Source organism: Seriola lalandi, unplaced genomic scaffold, assembly GCF_002814215.2.
Source record: "Seriola lalandi dorsalis isolate HSWRI2012SDOR001 ecotype SW California unplaced genomic scaffold, Sedor1 jcf7180002054581, whole genome shotgun sequence".
Taxonomy (NCBI): Eukaryota; Metazoa; Chordata; class Actinopteri; order Carangiformes; family Carangidae; genus Seriola; species Seriola lalandi.
This window is the reverse complement of record NW_019525134.1, coordinates 4,005,151-4,023,792: the sequence shown is the minus strand read 5'-3', so window position 1 is coordinate 4,023,792 and position 18,642 is coordinate 4,005,151. Positions and strand designations below refer to the sequence as shown.

General features: G+C 40.7%; 1 protein-coding gene across 2 annotated transcripts in view; it reads left to right on the top strand.

Annotated features, from left to right (window-relative positions):
- Nucleotides 1-18,642, top strand: part of trpm3 (transient receptor potential cation channel, subfamily M, member 3) — a 109,849-nt gene that overhangs the window by 46,480 nt on the left and 44,727 nt on the right. For both annotated transcript variants that reach the window (XM_087177111.1, XM_087177112.1), the window contains exons 2-8: nt 1,213-1,292; nt 2,851-3,052; nt 3,891-4,104; nt 5,961-6,085; nt 7,275-7,446; nt 17,342-17,516; nt 18,060-18,183. In XM_087177111.1, the coding sequence (XP_087033237.1) occupies nt 1,213-1,292; nt 2,851-3,052; nt 3,891-4,104; nt 5,961-6,085; nt 7,275-7,446; nt 17,342-17,516; nt 18,060-18,183 (1,092 nt within the window). The remainder of the gene's footprint in view (nt 1-1,212; nt 1,293-2,850; nt 3,053-3,890; nt 4,105-5,960; nt 6,086-7,274; nt 7,447-17,341; nt 17,517-18,059; nt 18,184-18,642) is intronic.

Below are 18,642 nucleotides of genomic sequence, written 5' to 3'. Positions count from 1 at the left end.
GTGCTGCATGTGTATCCCAGGCTGGCTCTATGGCTCAAAAGTGTCTTTCCACTTGTGTGTGTAGCAGGATAATTGGCTCCAGTCAGTCGTTCTGTCACTTAGACCTGCAGCAGATGTGAATGTTGAGGATCAGAGTCTCGCATATGCACCATTCCACTGGCTGCATTATGCTGAGGAATTCTTTTTATACTGTATGCAATATAAGAGGAAAAAGCACATATAGAATTGCATACACATGCTTTCTCATATAAAAGTGCACACACACGCACACACACACACACACTCAGCTGGCTGCACATAAGAGTATCTAAGGACTGGAACTCTGACACAATTTAATGCCTCAGTGCATTTTACATCCGCTTTTTCTTTCCCAGCTCTTTATCTCATCCGGTTTGGGCTAGAGTCACTGAATAACATAAAATATTTCTGTCAGGATGTCTTCAGTGTTTGAATTATGTGTGAGGGACTCTGCATCTTGGGTGTGTGTGATGTGTCTGCGTGTGTATGCCATTTCCAAAGTGCCGGTAACAACCATGGGTGGATACGTAATGTTTTCGGGTCGTCCGTCTGTCTGCCCCATTCTTGTGAACACAATATTTCAGTAACCTCACAAAACATGGTTTTGGCCTCTTGAATGTGATACATCAGAGATGAATTCAGGAATTTCTTCAGACAAACATTTACTTGGACTCAAGGATGAACTGATCAGAATTTGGTGGTCAAAGCTCAAAGGTCAAGGTCACTGTGACCTCACAAAACACATTTTTTGTCTGGTTGGCAGAGGCATACAACTGCGAGCTGGTAATTCTAGTTGTTCTTAAACCAAATTGTTGTTTTTTCTTTAAATTTCTGATTCAGATTTTTTCTTAGTACTTTTTATTTTTCTTAGACTTTAGATGCAACATCTCATGGTGTATGCTCCGTTTGCCATTCCCCAATACTGGACTGGAAATAGACTGTGGCAGATATGTCTCTGTGTAACAAGGCTCAGACTGTGTCATTTTACACAATAAATGGCTGCTGAGCTCAACCCTTCTTCCCTGGAAGGGACAAGAAAACATTTTCTGTCACAGGTGAACTCTACAGTGAAGCGCAGGCCTGGTCATGATATGAGCCTGTTCCTGCTGTCTGCCAGCTGTCACTGCTGCATGCTCAGGATACAGCTCCATTATCTGACAAACACTGACTGTTCTTCTGTCTTCATTCCTGCAGGCACAGAAATCGTGGATAGAGAGAGCATTCAGCAAGAGAGAATGTGTTCATATCATAGTGAGCGCCAAAGACCCCCATAGGTGAGTAAGAATGTGTGTAAAGTAAAAGGCAAAAATCTCAATGTACTACATGTAAATTACGTTACTGTGTTCTCTGATCTGAGATGTTTTTCTACTAAGTCTACATATTTAGGATTCAGCTGCTTTATTATTAACTGTAAATGCAATCAAACCCTAGTGGCTAGTAGCTAATGTGATAGCTCACCTCACATATAACAGACTAAGAGCCCTCTTTAACTATTGACCTTTTAAAGCAAGCCTCAGATGAATATCACGCTGGCCCTCTATTTGCATCACAGGTAGATCCTCTGCAATAATGAGCCAAAATACCAAATACAAATTTTAAAACCACAAATATGATGACATTAGTGAAATCCAGGGTCAGGTCAGTTCATATAGACTATATTATATAGAATATTTCACATCATTTTAAACGGTTATTAATTTAAGCAACAGTCAAGATAGAGCCCACAGGAGCATACATCTTTTCCACTCAGTATATGAAAACACATTTATAAGGGCCTTGTCTGTATAATACTGACTTTGTAACAGGATCGTAATGATAAGTGCACATCAGGAAAATAAAACACTCACTATCTCCAATCCCTGTGTTCATCTTATTTTGCTCTGCAAAGACACTGTCTTGGTGACGTTATCAAAATCCTTACTACAGCTGAGCTTGTCACCCAAGTGACAAACTCAAGTGACAAACTCAGAGAGTTAAGTTAAAGTAATTCCTGCAGTACCAACCTCATGCACACACGCACACACGCACGCACACCCGCGCGCACACACACACACACACACACACACACACACAGGAAATGCCACTGTTTGTTAGCTAAACAGAATTAGCATAACTAGAGGAAAGCGGGTGGAAGGCATGAACAGGAGGAGGGGAAAGAGATGTTCCTCAAGATCAAATCAGCTTTTCTCTTTTTAGTCAGAAACCCTTGTGTTGACACGTAAGGCAGAGAGAGGAAAAGTGCATTTGGTGAAAGATGACGGAAACATGAAGTGATTATCAAAGCATCCTGACTTCCTTTCCTCCCAGGGCTCCCACTCCATCCTGTAAGGTTAAAAACTCATAGTATGAAAGCTGCATTCAGTACATCTGAATAGGTATGTACTCGCGTAGGAATACTACAGTTCACATAACTGTCATTCTGCTAATTCTTGAGTTGCCAAGAGGGAGACGTAGAGGAGAACAAGGAAGAGAGATAGACAGAGGTTTGTGAAGAGCAGAAAACAAAAAGAGACAGAGCCAATACAAGATTGCAGGGGCCCACAGATCCTTCTCATCCTCTCCTCCCTGTCAGGAGATGAAAGTCAAATGACAAGCTGTCACTTCAGCCTTGCCCACCTCTCACTGCTAGGCACATGACTGCAGCAGCATTCACACTCTTTTTCTCATTCTCTCAGTCACACACAACCTCTGTGTCACCCTGTCTTTTTTTCCCTCTCAATGTTACAATAGTTTTGCTTGGGGCTCAGACCTCTCAAGGTTTCAATTGTTCTCTGTAAAGGAGTGTGTAATATACCAATCCTACATTCACTCTTACTTTCTCCTCTCATCCAGGTGCTGTTGTGGTCGTCTGATAGGTCAGCATGTGGGCCTGCCCCCGGGCATCTCATCTAGTCAAAATGATAAGGCAGAGCGTTTGGCCAAGAATGACAGCCTGGCGGAGAAGTGGTCAATCAGTAAACACACACAGCTCAGTCCCACTGATGCCTTTGGTACCATTGAGTTCCAGGGAGGAGGACACTCCAACAAAGCCATGGTGACTCTCTGACAAAATGCAACGCAGTACATTTTGTTACGTGTCCTGCAGAAACCCTACGTCTTAAGATAGTCAATCACTGCCAAGCTTTTGTTAAGTAATACACTTCATTCACAGTTCACATGCAAAGAGAGCTCATCAAGAGTCCTTGTGTGTCTTCCTCATCACAGAACAAATTAAAAGGCATCACACAGATGTAGAAAATGCCTGAAGATAACAGCAAAATCAATTAAATGAGTATAATTATTATGTAAATACATATAATTATTGATTTAAAAGACGTAAGTGTCTGGAGGCTGCAGCAGGTAAAATTCTGCCTGATTTATCAATCCATCCCAAAAGTAGTCTGATTGTTTATGCCATTCACACGGTCACTGTCTTTGTCTAATCATGCTGACACAATCACATCACACGTACTCCAGCATTCTTGGAATTCAGATGATTAAGACTGAATTATGTCTGATTTATTCCCAGTGTTAAATTATTCATCCAGACACATGCCAGGTTGGGTGTCTGAGAGCGAATTAGATGCTGATAAACAGATGCTCCATAATGCACATGGTTCTTCAGTCGTAATAAACATCTGTTCAATACTTTTTGTAACATGAAAAATGAAAGCCATACACCCAGGCAGGTCTTCACCACCGGTCCATGTAATATTTTTCAGTTTTGTTATTTTACCTCCACATCACAGATTGGTTTCATGTGTAATGCTCTTGTAACATGTGTTAAATGTACTTACTGTATGTGCATCCATGTGTGTTTATGTGTTTATGTGCTTTAAGGGTGAAGCAGATGTGCTACTGTACATCACTGACGCATTCCTTAATGTTTGCAGTACGTGCGAGTGTCTTATGACACCAAGCCTGACCTGCTGCTCCACCTGATGACCAAGGAATGGCAGCTGGACCTGCCCAAGCTGCTCATCTCAGTCCATGGGGGCCTGCAGAACTTCGAATTACAACCCAAACTCAAACAGGTCTTTGGCAAAGGGCTCATCAAGGCTGCCATGACAACAGGAGCCTGGATATTCACTGGAGGGGTCAACACAGGTAAACTACAGTAAAAAATAGGCCACTTTATTTTGAAGATTAAAAAAAAAAATCACTGAGGCATTTTATTTGAACCACCAACCAGCCTCACTTCTTTTTATACAGTTTGGGTGGCCACATACTTGTGCTGCAGTAGGAGTATAATGAGTGTGCTCGAATGTTCCTCATGAATTATCTGCTATTAAATAACTATTCATTAGGCCCCTCAGGGGTGTAAAGATGTTCAACTACTGGATCCCTGCAAAAGGTTCTTTATGGTAGATTATGAGCAATTAACTACAGATGCAGACATTCATAATCTGACAGGTGAAGTGATAGTTTTCAATTTTTATTTTATGCATCTTGAATGAAAATGGTGTCAGCGAGTCTAAACTGCTTATTTTCATGAGTGGAAGTCAATAAAAGGGTACCTCATTTAGACCAAATGGTGCACTTGATTTTGCAAACTGTATTTTAGTCAAGGAAGACTATTTGAACAAAAAGTGAGAAGAGTTATTGTTTCATTAGTTGTGTGACAGAAATGACTCAGGAGGCAATTAGAGCCCATCATAATCTTTTACCTTTCATGGAGTGGTAACCTACTGAAAGCAAAATGGGATTTTCCCCTAGAGGAGTTGATGGTGTGGAGAAGATCGGCTTAAGACTTTGGCGCCTAAGAAGATCTCTTCCTGAAGACACTGAGTAGCTGGATGAAATTGGCCTGGAGCAGGATTTATGAGGGGCTCAGTGAACTGGATCTTAAACATAGGAGGTGGAGGTTTGGAAGTGTAAAAGCAGCCCAGAAACAGTTTCTCTGACAGTCTGAGAGCAATGAGATGATTGGATAGAAGTGTGTGTGACAAAATAAAATCAGTTGAAATGAAAATAGGGCCAACTGAAACATCAGCTGACAGATTGACACCACATGAATTATGCATAAGTATGGAGTTATCATGCATATGGAAAGTAGTCTCTGTGACTGAACTTGAGCTCCACTATGTTTCCAATCTTGGTTAGCTGTGGATAGTTGTGTTATGTCTTAAAATTGGTAAACATACATTTGTAATACATTGGATATAATTTACATATTACATTGAGTGTAGTATCCTGAAACCTGATATCAACAATTACCGCACGCTGATACTAACATAATTGACTACACTGCAAAATGAATATGTTTTTATATACTGGGATCATATAGACCTCATATTACCTAGCTTTAACTTTGGTCAAACATTATCACTAGTGTTGATAGTGGAATTCTTATCAATATACATAATATATCAAGCTATTTCACTTTGTCTTCAATGTAGCAGTCCACTGTGTTCTTGCCTTGTTTCTATGTCACAATAAGGCTTGAAATAAGAAAAAAATATGGGACAGTAATGTTTAATAGTAGAGTTAAGAACAGATAAAGATAAATGATACATCATTGGATCCTGTAGAGTGCTCACACTTGAATACAGAAAGAAATAGAAAGTAAGATTTAGTGACAGAATGGGTGCAGAAGCAAGAAAGAGGAAGAGAGAGACCTGAATAATGGATGGAGGGATGGATTGGAGGGACAGTTGAGGGTAGAGGTGGATGGAATAATGTCAGCAGGAGAGATAGAATAAGATGGCCTCCAGGTCTGACTTCTGCCTCCCTGAGGACAGCAACTAGAGGCTTGGAGCTAACACCTATCTGTGTTAGATGCTGTGTGTATGTGTCCATGTGCATTTTGTAATTGGCTGACATGCTGTTGTCTTCTGTGCCTAACAGATTCTGTTAATCTTTCACAGCAGTGTATCATTATCTAAGTTTAGGCTGTGTATTGATCGTGACAAAACTGATTTTTGTTATCTGATTTCCTGTCCTTCTCTCAAACCCACACACAGGGGTGATTCGCCATGTGGGTGATGCACTGAAAGACCACGCCTCCAAGTCAAGGGGCAAGATCTGCACCATTGGTATTGCTCCATGGGGTATCGTAGAAAATCAAGAGGATCTTGTTGGCAAAGATGTAAGTCTCTGAGAACAAACAATAATGTAGCAATGAAAACAGTTACTGAGTGGGCACGTATATGCTCTAGCGCTTGTTTGCATGTCTATATGTGAAAAATGTCACGTGCAGTCCACAGTTGCCAGAGCCTCTAAATTGCAGTTGACAGCTTATTAACTGAGGTGCTGAGTAAGCCAATCCAGTCTGTGATAAACACTCCTTCAAAGTTAGTTGGACAGCTGGCAGAACCACATGAGAATGTTGAGCACATGCTGACTCATTCAAATCTCAGGAATCTATGTTATGTTATAGTTAAAATTTCATCAGAATGAGCTGCACTCTGTCCTGCTGAACAAGTCAAGCAGAGCCAATTAATGTTGGTGGCTGAAATGAGATGATTAAGTGCTGAAACTCTTTTTTCATGCTTGATTGGTCTTCACTGTATGCCTAATGGCCAGATGAGTTTACTTCAGATTGTCAGGCGCAGGCCCAATAGACCAAATCCAAGCTCTGAGAAACTGTCATTAATGTTGTATGAATATTAAATCACTGTCTTTTAGTGTAATTTAGTGTAACTCTAATACAAGTTCAAAAAACGCGTTGTTTAAAATGACGGATCATGTGAACGCATCAGGGTATTTTCTTTTTGAGTTATTCTTGCACTTAGAACTTGTAGTTATAAAAAAGTTAAGTTAAGGTGAATCCAGTCTTTTAATTTTTTTATTATTTATTGAGAATCAAACAAACATCCTTTATTGGCCTGACAAAAGCTCTGCCATTAAATGTTGATATACCCTACATTTCCCATGATGCCCGTAGCGTCTTTCTCTGCCTGGTAAATGCTTATGCCTTTCAGACTCTATGTCCCAGTTTGTAACTTAGACATGCTATTAAAACTTTGTAGCCTCCAAGCCCCTTCCAGACTTTGGAAAGCTTCCTCCAGAGCCTCAGAGGACATAATACAACTGTTTTCCAAGGCTGAGTAGTATACTCCATGGCAAGTAAATTGAACTAGAGAAAGTTGGCGGAGTTCTCCTTTAATAAGCGCTCTTGAAAATGAGAACATACTGTAATATTTGCCAAAATAATTTTTTGGGCTGCATAAATGGTGCTAAGAAAACATGCCCTTGTTATCATTAATCCATCCCCCGTCAGCCATGGGCTTCTCTGATGTTTGCATGATAGTTAAATGTTGTCTTCTCTCGACTAGGTGGTGCGTCCATACCAGACCATGTCCAACCCGATGAGCAAGTTGACGGTTCTAAACAGTCTCCACTCCCACTTCATCCTGGCAGACAATGGCACCACGGGAAAGTATGGCGCTGAGGTCAAACTGCGACGGCAGCTAGAGAAACACATCTCCCTGCAGAAGATTAACACACGTGAGTGGAATTTACTGTATCTGTCCGTCATGGCTTTTGCCAGACTGACCCACATACCCTGAATTAGAGAAGGTGTTTTAAAGTAATACAGCGAGTGATAACATAATAATGATACCATTATCCTCGTTTTATCAATGACACCACTGCAGGTTAATTGGGTTCATAGTCTATTTTATAGCTGCAACCAGACTAAAATTGTTATTACCTGCTTAATGTGAACACATGCTGTCAGACTGCGTATTTTTAGCCAGCTGTGATATAACTTGATGAGCTTTAGAAACTGTCCCTCCCCTCAGGATGGGTTTATAGTTTCTTTCAAAGCTTCCTGACAGCTCCGATGAACTGTTTCCTCGAATGAACCTGCTGATAATCCTTGTCTTCCTGTTTTGAGGCACTGCACGCAGCTACCAAACCAACTAACAAACATGATGACAAGCACACGAGCACTGTATGTGCACATACTGTTACACGCTTTTAGTCTTCTACACACACATCAAGTACATTCAGGTACACACAAGGTACATCAGATGTGTTTTTGCCTGTATTTTATATTTTTATTTTCATTTGATACTGTATATTTTGACACACACACGAATAACAGGATATTATAACACACTACTGCTGAAACTCAACAGAATCTTGTTTTATTCTGTATTCATGTGCAGTTCTCTGTCTTCACTTTAAATGTGTGAATTTATTTGTTGCATCAGTAGTAAATTATGCCCATAAAGCAAGAGTGTATTTAAACGCCTGTTTGTTTGTCTAAATATGTAGGTGTTTAGCTACAGTGTGAATCATGTGTATTTGAGTCTGCACTTGTGCATTTTTGCCTTTGTGTGGAGTGTTCATCTGCCGTTGAGCCCCTGTCACATTGCATTTCTCCATTTTCAATTTCCTCATTATACCTTAGCTAGAAACCAAATGGATTTGCATGAATACAAAATGCATCTTTTTCTCTGTCGCACACACACTCAAACAAAGACAATAGTGCACACACACCTCTCGGATACCATTTAAATACATTTCTCAATAGCCTCTCGCGTGTCAGAGCAAACCTGAGTCAGAGAAATTGTTGTTTGCAGCTGTGATTTATTTATTACCTTCTTTTGTTGTCATTGTAAAGCCGTTTTATAACAATTTCCTCAGGGTTTGTTTGACATGAAAGCACACATTTTAACATCAATGCTTATTTAAGAGTGTCAGGAAATAGGCGTTACCAAATGGATAGCTTGTTAGTGTCAAGAGTAATATCATGACTCAAACCTTCCCTTTGTCAACGCCATTTTTGTTCACTGTCACTGATGTTTGCAGATGGGAACTTTATAACAGATTGTTAAATGTCACTCTTTGGAATGAAGCATGAGTGTTACCACTTCTATATCCTTCCTACTTCCTACTTCAGGGACTGAAAACACGTTCCTGGGTTTGACAGGATACACAAATGTTCTTTGGCCGTCATCTAGTCATGTGACCTATGGACTTCCCTTTGTCATCCTATGCCTGGACTCATACAAAAGGGGCTGGGAAGGCAAAGGGACGCCCAGTAGTCATACAAGCATCCAATATAAATCTAATTTAAATTCATGGTGTGATTTTCTTCAAACTTAATTTGGATCCAAGGTTGGCACAAATACGTATGGGGATTTACTAGTGATAGACGGTGATAGGTAACTACATATACTGTATATCTGCTGCTGACCATCCACAATACAGACCTATCACCCAGACTCTGTCACAGAATAACCTTAACCTCAGCAGTGTCTGAGGATACATTGATAACCAGCTTCAGCTTTATCACCTGCCACAGTTTCTGCTTCAGGTGAAGTGCTGTATCAGCTTTATAATCGTATAACCTTGATTAAAATCATTCTAATACTTGTGCTTGTACAGTATGAGGTTAATCAGTACTTTTATCTGTGACTTGTGAAGCGAGTGCATTTCCACAATCAAAGCAAGTTTATCTCAGTTTGTCTGAGCACTAATTTAAATTAAATTGAGAAGATGTGATAAATCTAGCTAGTCTTGTTGTCCAGGTAAGATATTTCAGGATTTTGTGGATTTTACAAAACCTAAACATTAAAGAAGAAATTAAAGAAAGTGAATGAAATCTTTTAAATCTTCACGGCTGTGAGATTTGAGGCCCATGAATAATGTTAAGTCTCTTAACATAAGAAAAAAAGAGCTCTGAACCTGAAGCCTTTTCTTTCAACAGAGGGATAGCTTCATCCCCAAAAGGGGGTAACACCAAAAAGACACTACTACAAACTAGCCACAACTCTATTCTCTTGTAGTGTGAATTTATATTTCACAGTTTCTCAAGTAAATGTTCTTCCCCAATGTTCGATTACTGTGTTTCTGTGTCTGATATACTATACCTTGTTGTACGTGCGTATCCTTTACTTCCCCATTCACCGCTGTAGGGTTGGCAGACAAGGACCATTCCTTGATTTGATTACCTGTCCACGGTGAATCGAGGAGCACATCAATTTTCCTCACAGCATGGCTCATGTGGGATCTAAGTGTAGCTTGAGGTCCTGTCAAGGAAAGGAGGATAAAGAAAGTAAAAAGGAAAGAAAGCAGTTTGAATACCCTAACATGTGGGTTGTAGACCACACGCAATCAAAAGCTCTTTTTTCCTTTTTTTTCTTAAAATATAGTCACTCACGCTGCACACAAACATAAGATGAAAGGAGTGCAGTTGATAGATATGCGTAATCTCCCCCTGTGGTATTTTTGTGATGTCTGGGCAATCCTGTAGCTAATCCTACTGTGCCTATGCCTGTGTGCAATTTTCCATGCAACGGGTATCATCATGTGACTGCCGAAAATGCTGTAGCAATCAAATTGGCTCCACAGTATTATAACATAGTTTTTAAATATGTGAATCAATTCTATATTACAAACGTATAGGTGTTCTGGTCTGACTATGCTCAAGAAAAATGTTATATTGCGGACAGTGTCTTAACAATTCTTCTAACTTGTGATCATTTGTCTGAAACCTTGCTACATTTTGAGTACCTGTTGCCACTGGATATTTGTGGTGATTGCACATTTCCATCGCAAGTTATGGCACCTGTCAAAAGCCTACAGTGGAGATGTCCAGTTTCTAAACCTCTTAACACCACCCGTGGTAACAACACATGTGTATTCCCTGTGCATACCCTGCTTTCTCTACTGTGTATTTCATGTTGGGGATGGTGTCACCTCCTGTGGTTTTGTAACCCCCTTCAGTGGAAAGTGGACAAGAGTATCTAAGGGACAGCGCTGGCTGGGTGTAAACAAGATAAATGTCTTAAGACAAGGAAACTGGGGTTGGGATGCTGTAAATATTGTGGATGGAGCCAACACATTTGTACGCTCGAGTAAATACTCAGCACTGTGCCCTGCTGTACGTGCGTGGACTTCTTGTTTGTTCGCCCAGACATGGTCTAGCTTGATAGATCACGTAAAGAGATGCAGATGCAAATGAGCCTGGATTACTGTGACGAGGATTCATCTTGGGCAGCACAGGACACTTCACGTGTGAATAGAGAGACTGAGCTTATAACCAGTGATCATAAACATTCAAATATAAATGTAGTTGTTGATTTAAAGAAAAGTGTCTCAATTATGATCACACACACTCTGGGGTATGTCTTTCTCTTGAGCTTCTCCTCGGACTATCTTCTGAAGGTAGCAGACATCGTCAAACTCAAACATGAAGAAAATCAGTCGAATATTGGCACCATTTAGCACAGCTTACTCACCCACTGCACAGCTCTTATGACATGTCTCCAGCAGTGGCTATAATGCTTTTCAATCACACACCTGCCTCAGAGAGAGGAAAAGCGAAAGAGGAAGAGAGGAGAGTGAGAAAATGAAAGCTGGGAAAAGGGACTCAGAGTGTTGCAGAGAGGGTTATAATTATATATGAAGCAGTTCTTGAAAAAGTGGGATAAACAATTGTAAAAAAAAAAAAATAGAACAAGAGAAAAATTCACGTTTTTGTTTTTGCTCAACACAATTTTAAATTGATATACATTCCAGGCTCAAAGAGGAATTAAAGTTATACATTTGTGGACGTTTAGATAAAGTCTGTGAGAATGCACGAGGCACCTTCAGTGTGCCCTCTTTCATTTCACCTAAATTACTAGGAAATATTAAGAGAGGCACATAAGTAGTCTGTATATTGAATAGGTAGATGGGTATAGGCATGTGTTTAGGCATGTGTGTGTTTTAACTCTGTGTCTACTGTGTAACCTTCACTGACCCTCCTATAGCAGTGGTTCCATTAATCACAGCATACGTAAAAGATGAAGTAGCTGGGGTAATTGAATCCAGAAGCCATAAGACCTTGCGTTGCCGATTAGCTGTGACATTGTGACCTCCACTGTGGAGCAGCCCATGGAGAAGATTTTATAGTTAAGCTATGTTACATGGAGAGTCAAGAGCGTTGTAATGCTCTTCTTTCAAGCACTATAAATGCCTGGACGAAATCTTGATTTTTTTAGATAATGATTTTTTTTATCTGTGACCAACTGGGTTACTCTGTGGCTCTTGTTCTTTGACACATATCACAAAGCTGTGCTGTCACAATATGAACCTGCTCTGGAAATGTCACCCTTCGCTGAATGCAACTATCAAATAAGACACAAATAGCAAGACAGTTTTATAGAGTGAAGCTTGTAAATTATGTTGTGCAAAAGTTAATATTCAGCCGTTTAAAAGTGTTAAGCTCAATGCAATTGTACAGGACCCAGAAGTAGAACTCAGAAACATAGTAAGAGTAAAGAGGCTTTTAGGAAGGCTGATGAAGTGGGGCAGGAAGGGGAACTGGTAGCCGAGCCGGGAGTTAAGCCAGGGCCGACAATGGAGTGAGGCAGGCATATACCCGATCGTTCAGCAGTCACAGGAGACAGACGAGGGACTGAGTGTGGCAAGCAAATCAGGAAGTCATGGAGCAGTGAACCTGAAGCACAAGAAGCCAAAAAACGACTTTCCCAGGATAACACGCAACATGAGGCATGCTAAAGACCAGGGGAATTGGCCGTTGACACATTACAATCAGGCAAAGATTGGAATGCAGGACCAGGGTTTAAATACTGCAGACTTCAGGTGGAGTTGTTGAGGTGATTGCCAGCAGATGCACAGGAATCTCAGTGGGAGGAGGAAATTGGATCGCCACGCCCAGGCTAATACATACACACACACAGGGAGACAGAGACAAATAGTGACACAAGTGAGGGGAAAATAACAGAAACATAAGGAAGGAGGGAGATATTCTGTCAAACCATCACACTGTAAGTCACATAAATAAATATTATTTTTAATAATCCCTCTGTTCAGTGGTTTTGATCACTGTGGTGGTACTGCATTGATTATGATGGTTAAATTAGTGAGTTGAAGTGACACTGAGTGTGGATCAGTAGACAAAGTGTTTGCGGGCACATGAGAATAAGCGCAGAGAGACAGTGTGGGGACAATTGAAGTCATTGGCGTAAGGTGTGTTCAAGCACGAATGGGTACAAAAAAATGTCAAAATGATAAACATGAACCACCAGAGTGTTAAACCTTGTGGTGGAGAGATAATACAGAGAGAGAGAGTCAGTAGTGGGTTGGATACAAGACTTGCTCCTGGTATGGTTCCAGGCTGAGGATGTGCATGGATGAAAACATGTTATGTGGTGTGGAAAGAATCTGAGTGCATGATCAGGAGTGTGAACTGTGGTAAATGTCTTTTGGAAGAGTAGGAGTGGTAAAAAAAGAGTAGTGAGAAGGTGAGAAGTGTTCTGGTAGATGGCTTATACACACTACTAAACAATCACATAAGTAAAATACTGTAGCAGTTTTTTTCTGTGTTTCTTCATATAAGTCTTACAGACCCTTTAGGATTTGCACTGTGATTACGAACTATACAATAAACCTGATTTAATGCTTTCCAGAGTTTCCATTTGCAAAGCATTTCTAGCATAATAACGTGTTTACTGTTGCTTCCACAAACCGCTTACTGTCATAGATATACTTGGGAGTAGGAGTAAAGCTTGCATATGAGTCTGGAAGAGACAGATGCATTTACACCATTTGAGAATCAGAGGTGGTTTGAACAACTGGATGTAAATCCCTTGCAAATGCATTTACTCTTAGCTTTTTTTATATCCAAGTGGCTATGTATAAGTGTGGTCTAATATTCTACATCACTAAATACCAACTCATATAGTGAGAGAGTTCTATATAAGCACATACACACAGACTCACATACACAAATCAACATACAAATCAATTCCTTTAACCCCAATTTTCCACTTGTAAATGCCTTTTACTGGTCAGTGACACCATCCATGATTGAGTCTCTCTGGCTCACTCGGCCCTGGTACGACTCCAACTTGACACATATTACTGGTAAAAAAGTTGGCACAGGCAATCCGAATCAATCAATTCCTGTGAGTAGGTCAAAAACGGCAGGATATCCTGATGTCATAACGCAACTGAAAAAACAAAGTTTGAGGGAAGCTTTGGCCTTTTAATGTACCGGACCCCCTGACCTTTTGTTCTGTAGCCTGTCGAGTCGAGTTGCCCTCGCAGATGTGATGTTTCGTGGCTGCTTTAGTTGTTGCTAGGATAATGGTGTGTGTGTGAGAGAGTGTGTTTTTGTATTTTTATTTTTTGGGGGGGTTGGGGTTGGGGGGTGAGAAGACAACGACCCACATACTGTAACACACCTCCAGTCATGCTGATACTAATTTGACAGACAAACGCGCAGACACTCGCACACACCCAGGCACTCACTGACACACACACGCATGCAGAGGATGAGTCATTGCTGGATCCTTAATTAGGACCATTTAAGCATGTTATGTGTGTCTTGCTTATACGCTCTTCTTTCCCTCCCTAATTCCTTCTGTTCCTCGTTACTTCCTCATCTCCCAGGCTGGATAAATATAGAAAGTTGGCCAGTGATTCTCATCGACAGCCTCTCTCCTCTTCTTCTGCCTCTGCTTTTTCACACCTTTTCAGGGTAGTTTCCCTCCTCAGAGATAAGGTGTGGGCACTGGGTTAAAACTATGGCTGGGATACAGAGAGAAAGAGTAGGAGTAAGAGTAGGGATTTGACGATTGTGTTACCTGATGCGTTGGAGTGTGTGAATGGTGCATGGATACAGTGTAGGAGAAGGGGTGGGCCAGATTCTCTGTGAGAGGTAGTAAACAGCATATACAGTAGAATATATCGTGTGTGAGTGTATATTTATCTGAAAACCTGTATCTACAGTACATAATATGTATCGTTATGTTAGGTGCAGTATAGGCATGTATGACCTAACTGTGTATTTTTTAATGATCAAATAACAGGTAAAAGTCCAATAAAAAATCAATAATAGAGAATACATGTGAAAATTTGATTTACCAATGACAACCATGTAGATTTCACTTAAAGGTATTTGCATTATTAGCAGCCCACTTCCATTTTGTTGCCATTCAGTGACAGCATAATTTGAATGGGGGGCGGAAGGAGGAGCAGGATTAGAGGATAGTGGCCATTGATTGACACAGTGCATGTACAAGATGTATGGGGACGGTCCACTCTATAACAGTGCTGCCCTTTGGCAACTCCAGTGAAGGATTGCATCTTCACTAAATTCTCTTTAACAGTTTAGCATTTCAGCTATGGGATTATATTTCCATCAAGAACAACAGGTATTCCTCTGAAAGTACCGACTCATGTAACAACACTGCATCTATTCAAATACTTAATGTTTTATTTACTATAAAGGGAGAATTCAGACCACTAAACCTGCCTCCATAGATGAAATAGTTAAAAGGACTCTCAGCTTTCTAACAATAGCATTATTAAATTTAAGTTCAGTAGAAGCAGCAGTTGGAAGAGCATCAATACCAGTAAGTTTAAGGCCTCAGTTCCCACACAAGCTTCCAGGAAGAGGAGTGGACTGTGTCGAAGTTTTTAGCGATAATCCCAATCGAAATTCACGTTGTTTTTTTAAGCTAAAAAAAACTTTTTCCATGCATACATTAGAATACAAATGTCTGTAAAACTAACCCAGGAAACTCTTAGTTTTAGTTGTCAGACAAAGAGGGATTACTCATTTAATTATCACAAGTATAACCGTAAGATTCAATGAAATTTCAAGCAATAAGAACTGAATCAGAATATGATTTTGTTGCCATTCCACAGTTGGAAGCAGGAGAAAACTTTTCGGTGTATCCACTGAGTTCGCAGCGTTAATTGGAATAAATGGGCCACATTGTTTGGCTTCACCACCCATGTTTTAATACATCCACACCCCCACAGGAATAAATACGGAAGTCGGGGCTGTGGCTAATTAGAAAATCTAATTGTGAATGGGAGGTCAAAAGCCATCCGAAAATGAACCCGCTGTTTTTGGGTAGTCAGGCAAAAGAGAAACTTGCTTCATTTGTGGTTTTGTTTACGTATGTATGTGCCGCTATCTGCATTTGTGTTACTTAGTGTGTGTGTGTGTGTGTGTGTATGTCTGTATGTATGTGTGTGTGTGTGTGTGTGTGTGTGTGTGTGTGTGTGTGTGTGTGTGTGTGTGTGTGTATGTGCATGTGTGTGTGTGTGTGTGTGTCTACGCAGGCAGGCAGAATTTTCTCCTACCAATTAGCCATGACACAGCTGTGCCTTCCCCTCCTCATCTGCTCCTCGGTGGGTTTCAGTTGAACAATAATCTGCTTTAGATACTGCAGCGTTGCCTCCAAAGCTCACTAGTCATCAATATCAATGCTCGATCCGACATAACAGCAAACTCACACATACACACATGGTTTTAACAACAAAAATAGACACCGAAAAGAAATGGAAGAATCAGACACAAAATGCAAGCCATTAGTCTGCTTCTCTCTCACATTCTGCCCTGTTGATATATGGTCAGCACAGTGACGTGGCTGTGGCACAATGACGTTTTACCTCTTTGAAGTAGGCAAGGCCCCTAAAATATTCTCCTTACGTAACTGTCCCTGTTGCAAGGCCACACGAGGCTGTGTGAGGCAAAGTGTAGTGGTGGTGGGTATGCTACTGAATGTGTGCATGTGCTTGTGTCTGTGTGAGTGTGTACACGGCAGTATGTAAGCACGCATTTGTATATGCCCGTCTGCTTGCGTATTTGAGACACAGACTATGGTTTTTTCCTCAGTGAATTATGCAGACCAGGATGAGGGTGCAGGGTGGGGAAGATCCGACAGTTACACGGCTTTTGAATTAGAAGAGTCAAAATACCCGAGAGAACGGGACTCTGGAGTTTACTGGGTTTCTGGTGTCTAAAGACAATATTTAGTGGTATGAATAGAACCTTAAGGAGAATACGGAGGGAAAGAAACCAGAAGCTAGAAAGACAGGAGCAAGAATAAGGCAGGAAATTCCTTTGAGAGTTTAGCGATAATTTTCATATCTACAGTACCTTCTCCTGTACATAGCCTCACTTCATGCAGAAAAACCCACCTGCTAATTATGCATAATTACCCTAAATAGCCTGTGATGAGCAGGCAAGGAGCCATTTTTGTGTGGAACAGTGGGGGTTTATCAGTGAAACGCTCTCTCTCATACACACAAGCCACTGGAACAGAGCACAAAGTGGGTTGGTTATTTTTGGTACATGTGCTTTTTTTTTTTTTTTTTTTTAAACCTCTCTACCATAATTAGAAAGTGTCTTGACAATAGAGTTGTGAGACATCACAGGTTTCACATTTACACCTTGTCAGTAACAGAGTTGGATTGAGTTTTTCTATTTATGGCTCAAGTATTGCTGATGTAATGACTATCTTCCCTGTGTCTTTTTCTATCCTTAACTTGTCCTTTCCTTCTTCACTTTTCTTTCCCCTTTATTGGTCATCTCTGTTTTCCTCTCTATCATCACCCACTGTTTCTCCTGCTCCCACTCTCGCAGGTATTGGTCAGGGTGTACCAGTGGTGGCTCTGATTGTAGAGGGAGGTCCTAATGTGATCTCCATAGTTCTGGAGTACCTCAGGGACACTCCTCCAGTCCCTGTGGTGGTGTGTGATGGAAGTGGCAGAGCGTCGGACATTTTGGCCTTTGGACACAAATACTCTGAGGAGGGAGGGTATGCAGTCACATGTGCATATTATGCCGTAATCCAAGGACAAACACTCACTAATACAAATTTCATCCAGTGTGGAAAATCAGTTACACTGCAGAAATATTCCTCCTATGGTTGTTTTTAATCAGAATTTCTGATATTTTAGTTTTAATTATTATGAAATGATTTAAGTCCCATAGATCAAACATAACAAGCATACAATTTCAAATATGCTGGATGCTGAAGCAACAATGTAATTCTGCAGGTACGCATGTTTGAGGGAACAAATAAAAACATGACGCAATGCAATGTGCTGATGCTGTACTTATACTGCTAATAACACACAGTTTTAAAGCGTCATATATCCAGCTAAAGATGAAGGTAAATCACATCTCACCAAGGACTCAGAGGAAGTATTGCTGAGAGTCCCAGTCAACCTTGGTATCACTTACTGTCAAACAAATCTAATTTGCCCACTTCCCCCTCAGTGTTTTCTTCTCTTTACCTCTACCTGACCCCTTCCTGACACACTTTTGTCTTTCTTTCCACACCTCTCTGCCTCTGCAGCATAATTAATGAGTCTCTAAGAGACCAGTTGCTGGTGACCATCCAGAAGACATTCACCTACAGCCGCACACAGGCCCAACATCTGTTCATCATTCTCATGGAGTGCATGAAGAAGAAGGAGCTGGTGAGTGGCACTTTCATACATGTCCCCATACACATGCCGGCAAATACATACGTACATACATATATTAGCGCATGCATTGGTGAATTTACAGATGCAGGAAAAGCAAAACAGTATATAGACAAAACACTGAAGCACAGCCAGACTCACACAGACAGATGCAGACACTCACACAGGCACAGCATTAAATCACTAATAACAGCAATATCACCATTAAGTTTTGAGGTGTCTGCTGTATAGCAAAGCCCAAAAAGGAAAAATACGTGGAGGAGGAACAAATGGATTTGTCAAATGAAGCTTGCCCATCATGAAACTTTTATTGAAGCAATTATTACCCCATCTTTTATGTATGACACGTAATGTTAAGTGGATGTAAATATATTCAGATGAAGTTCAGGACCAAATGGCCTCCACCTTGAGAGTCTGAACCGCTTTGGAAGTGTTCAAGTCTTGACACACGTC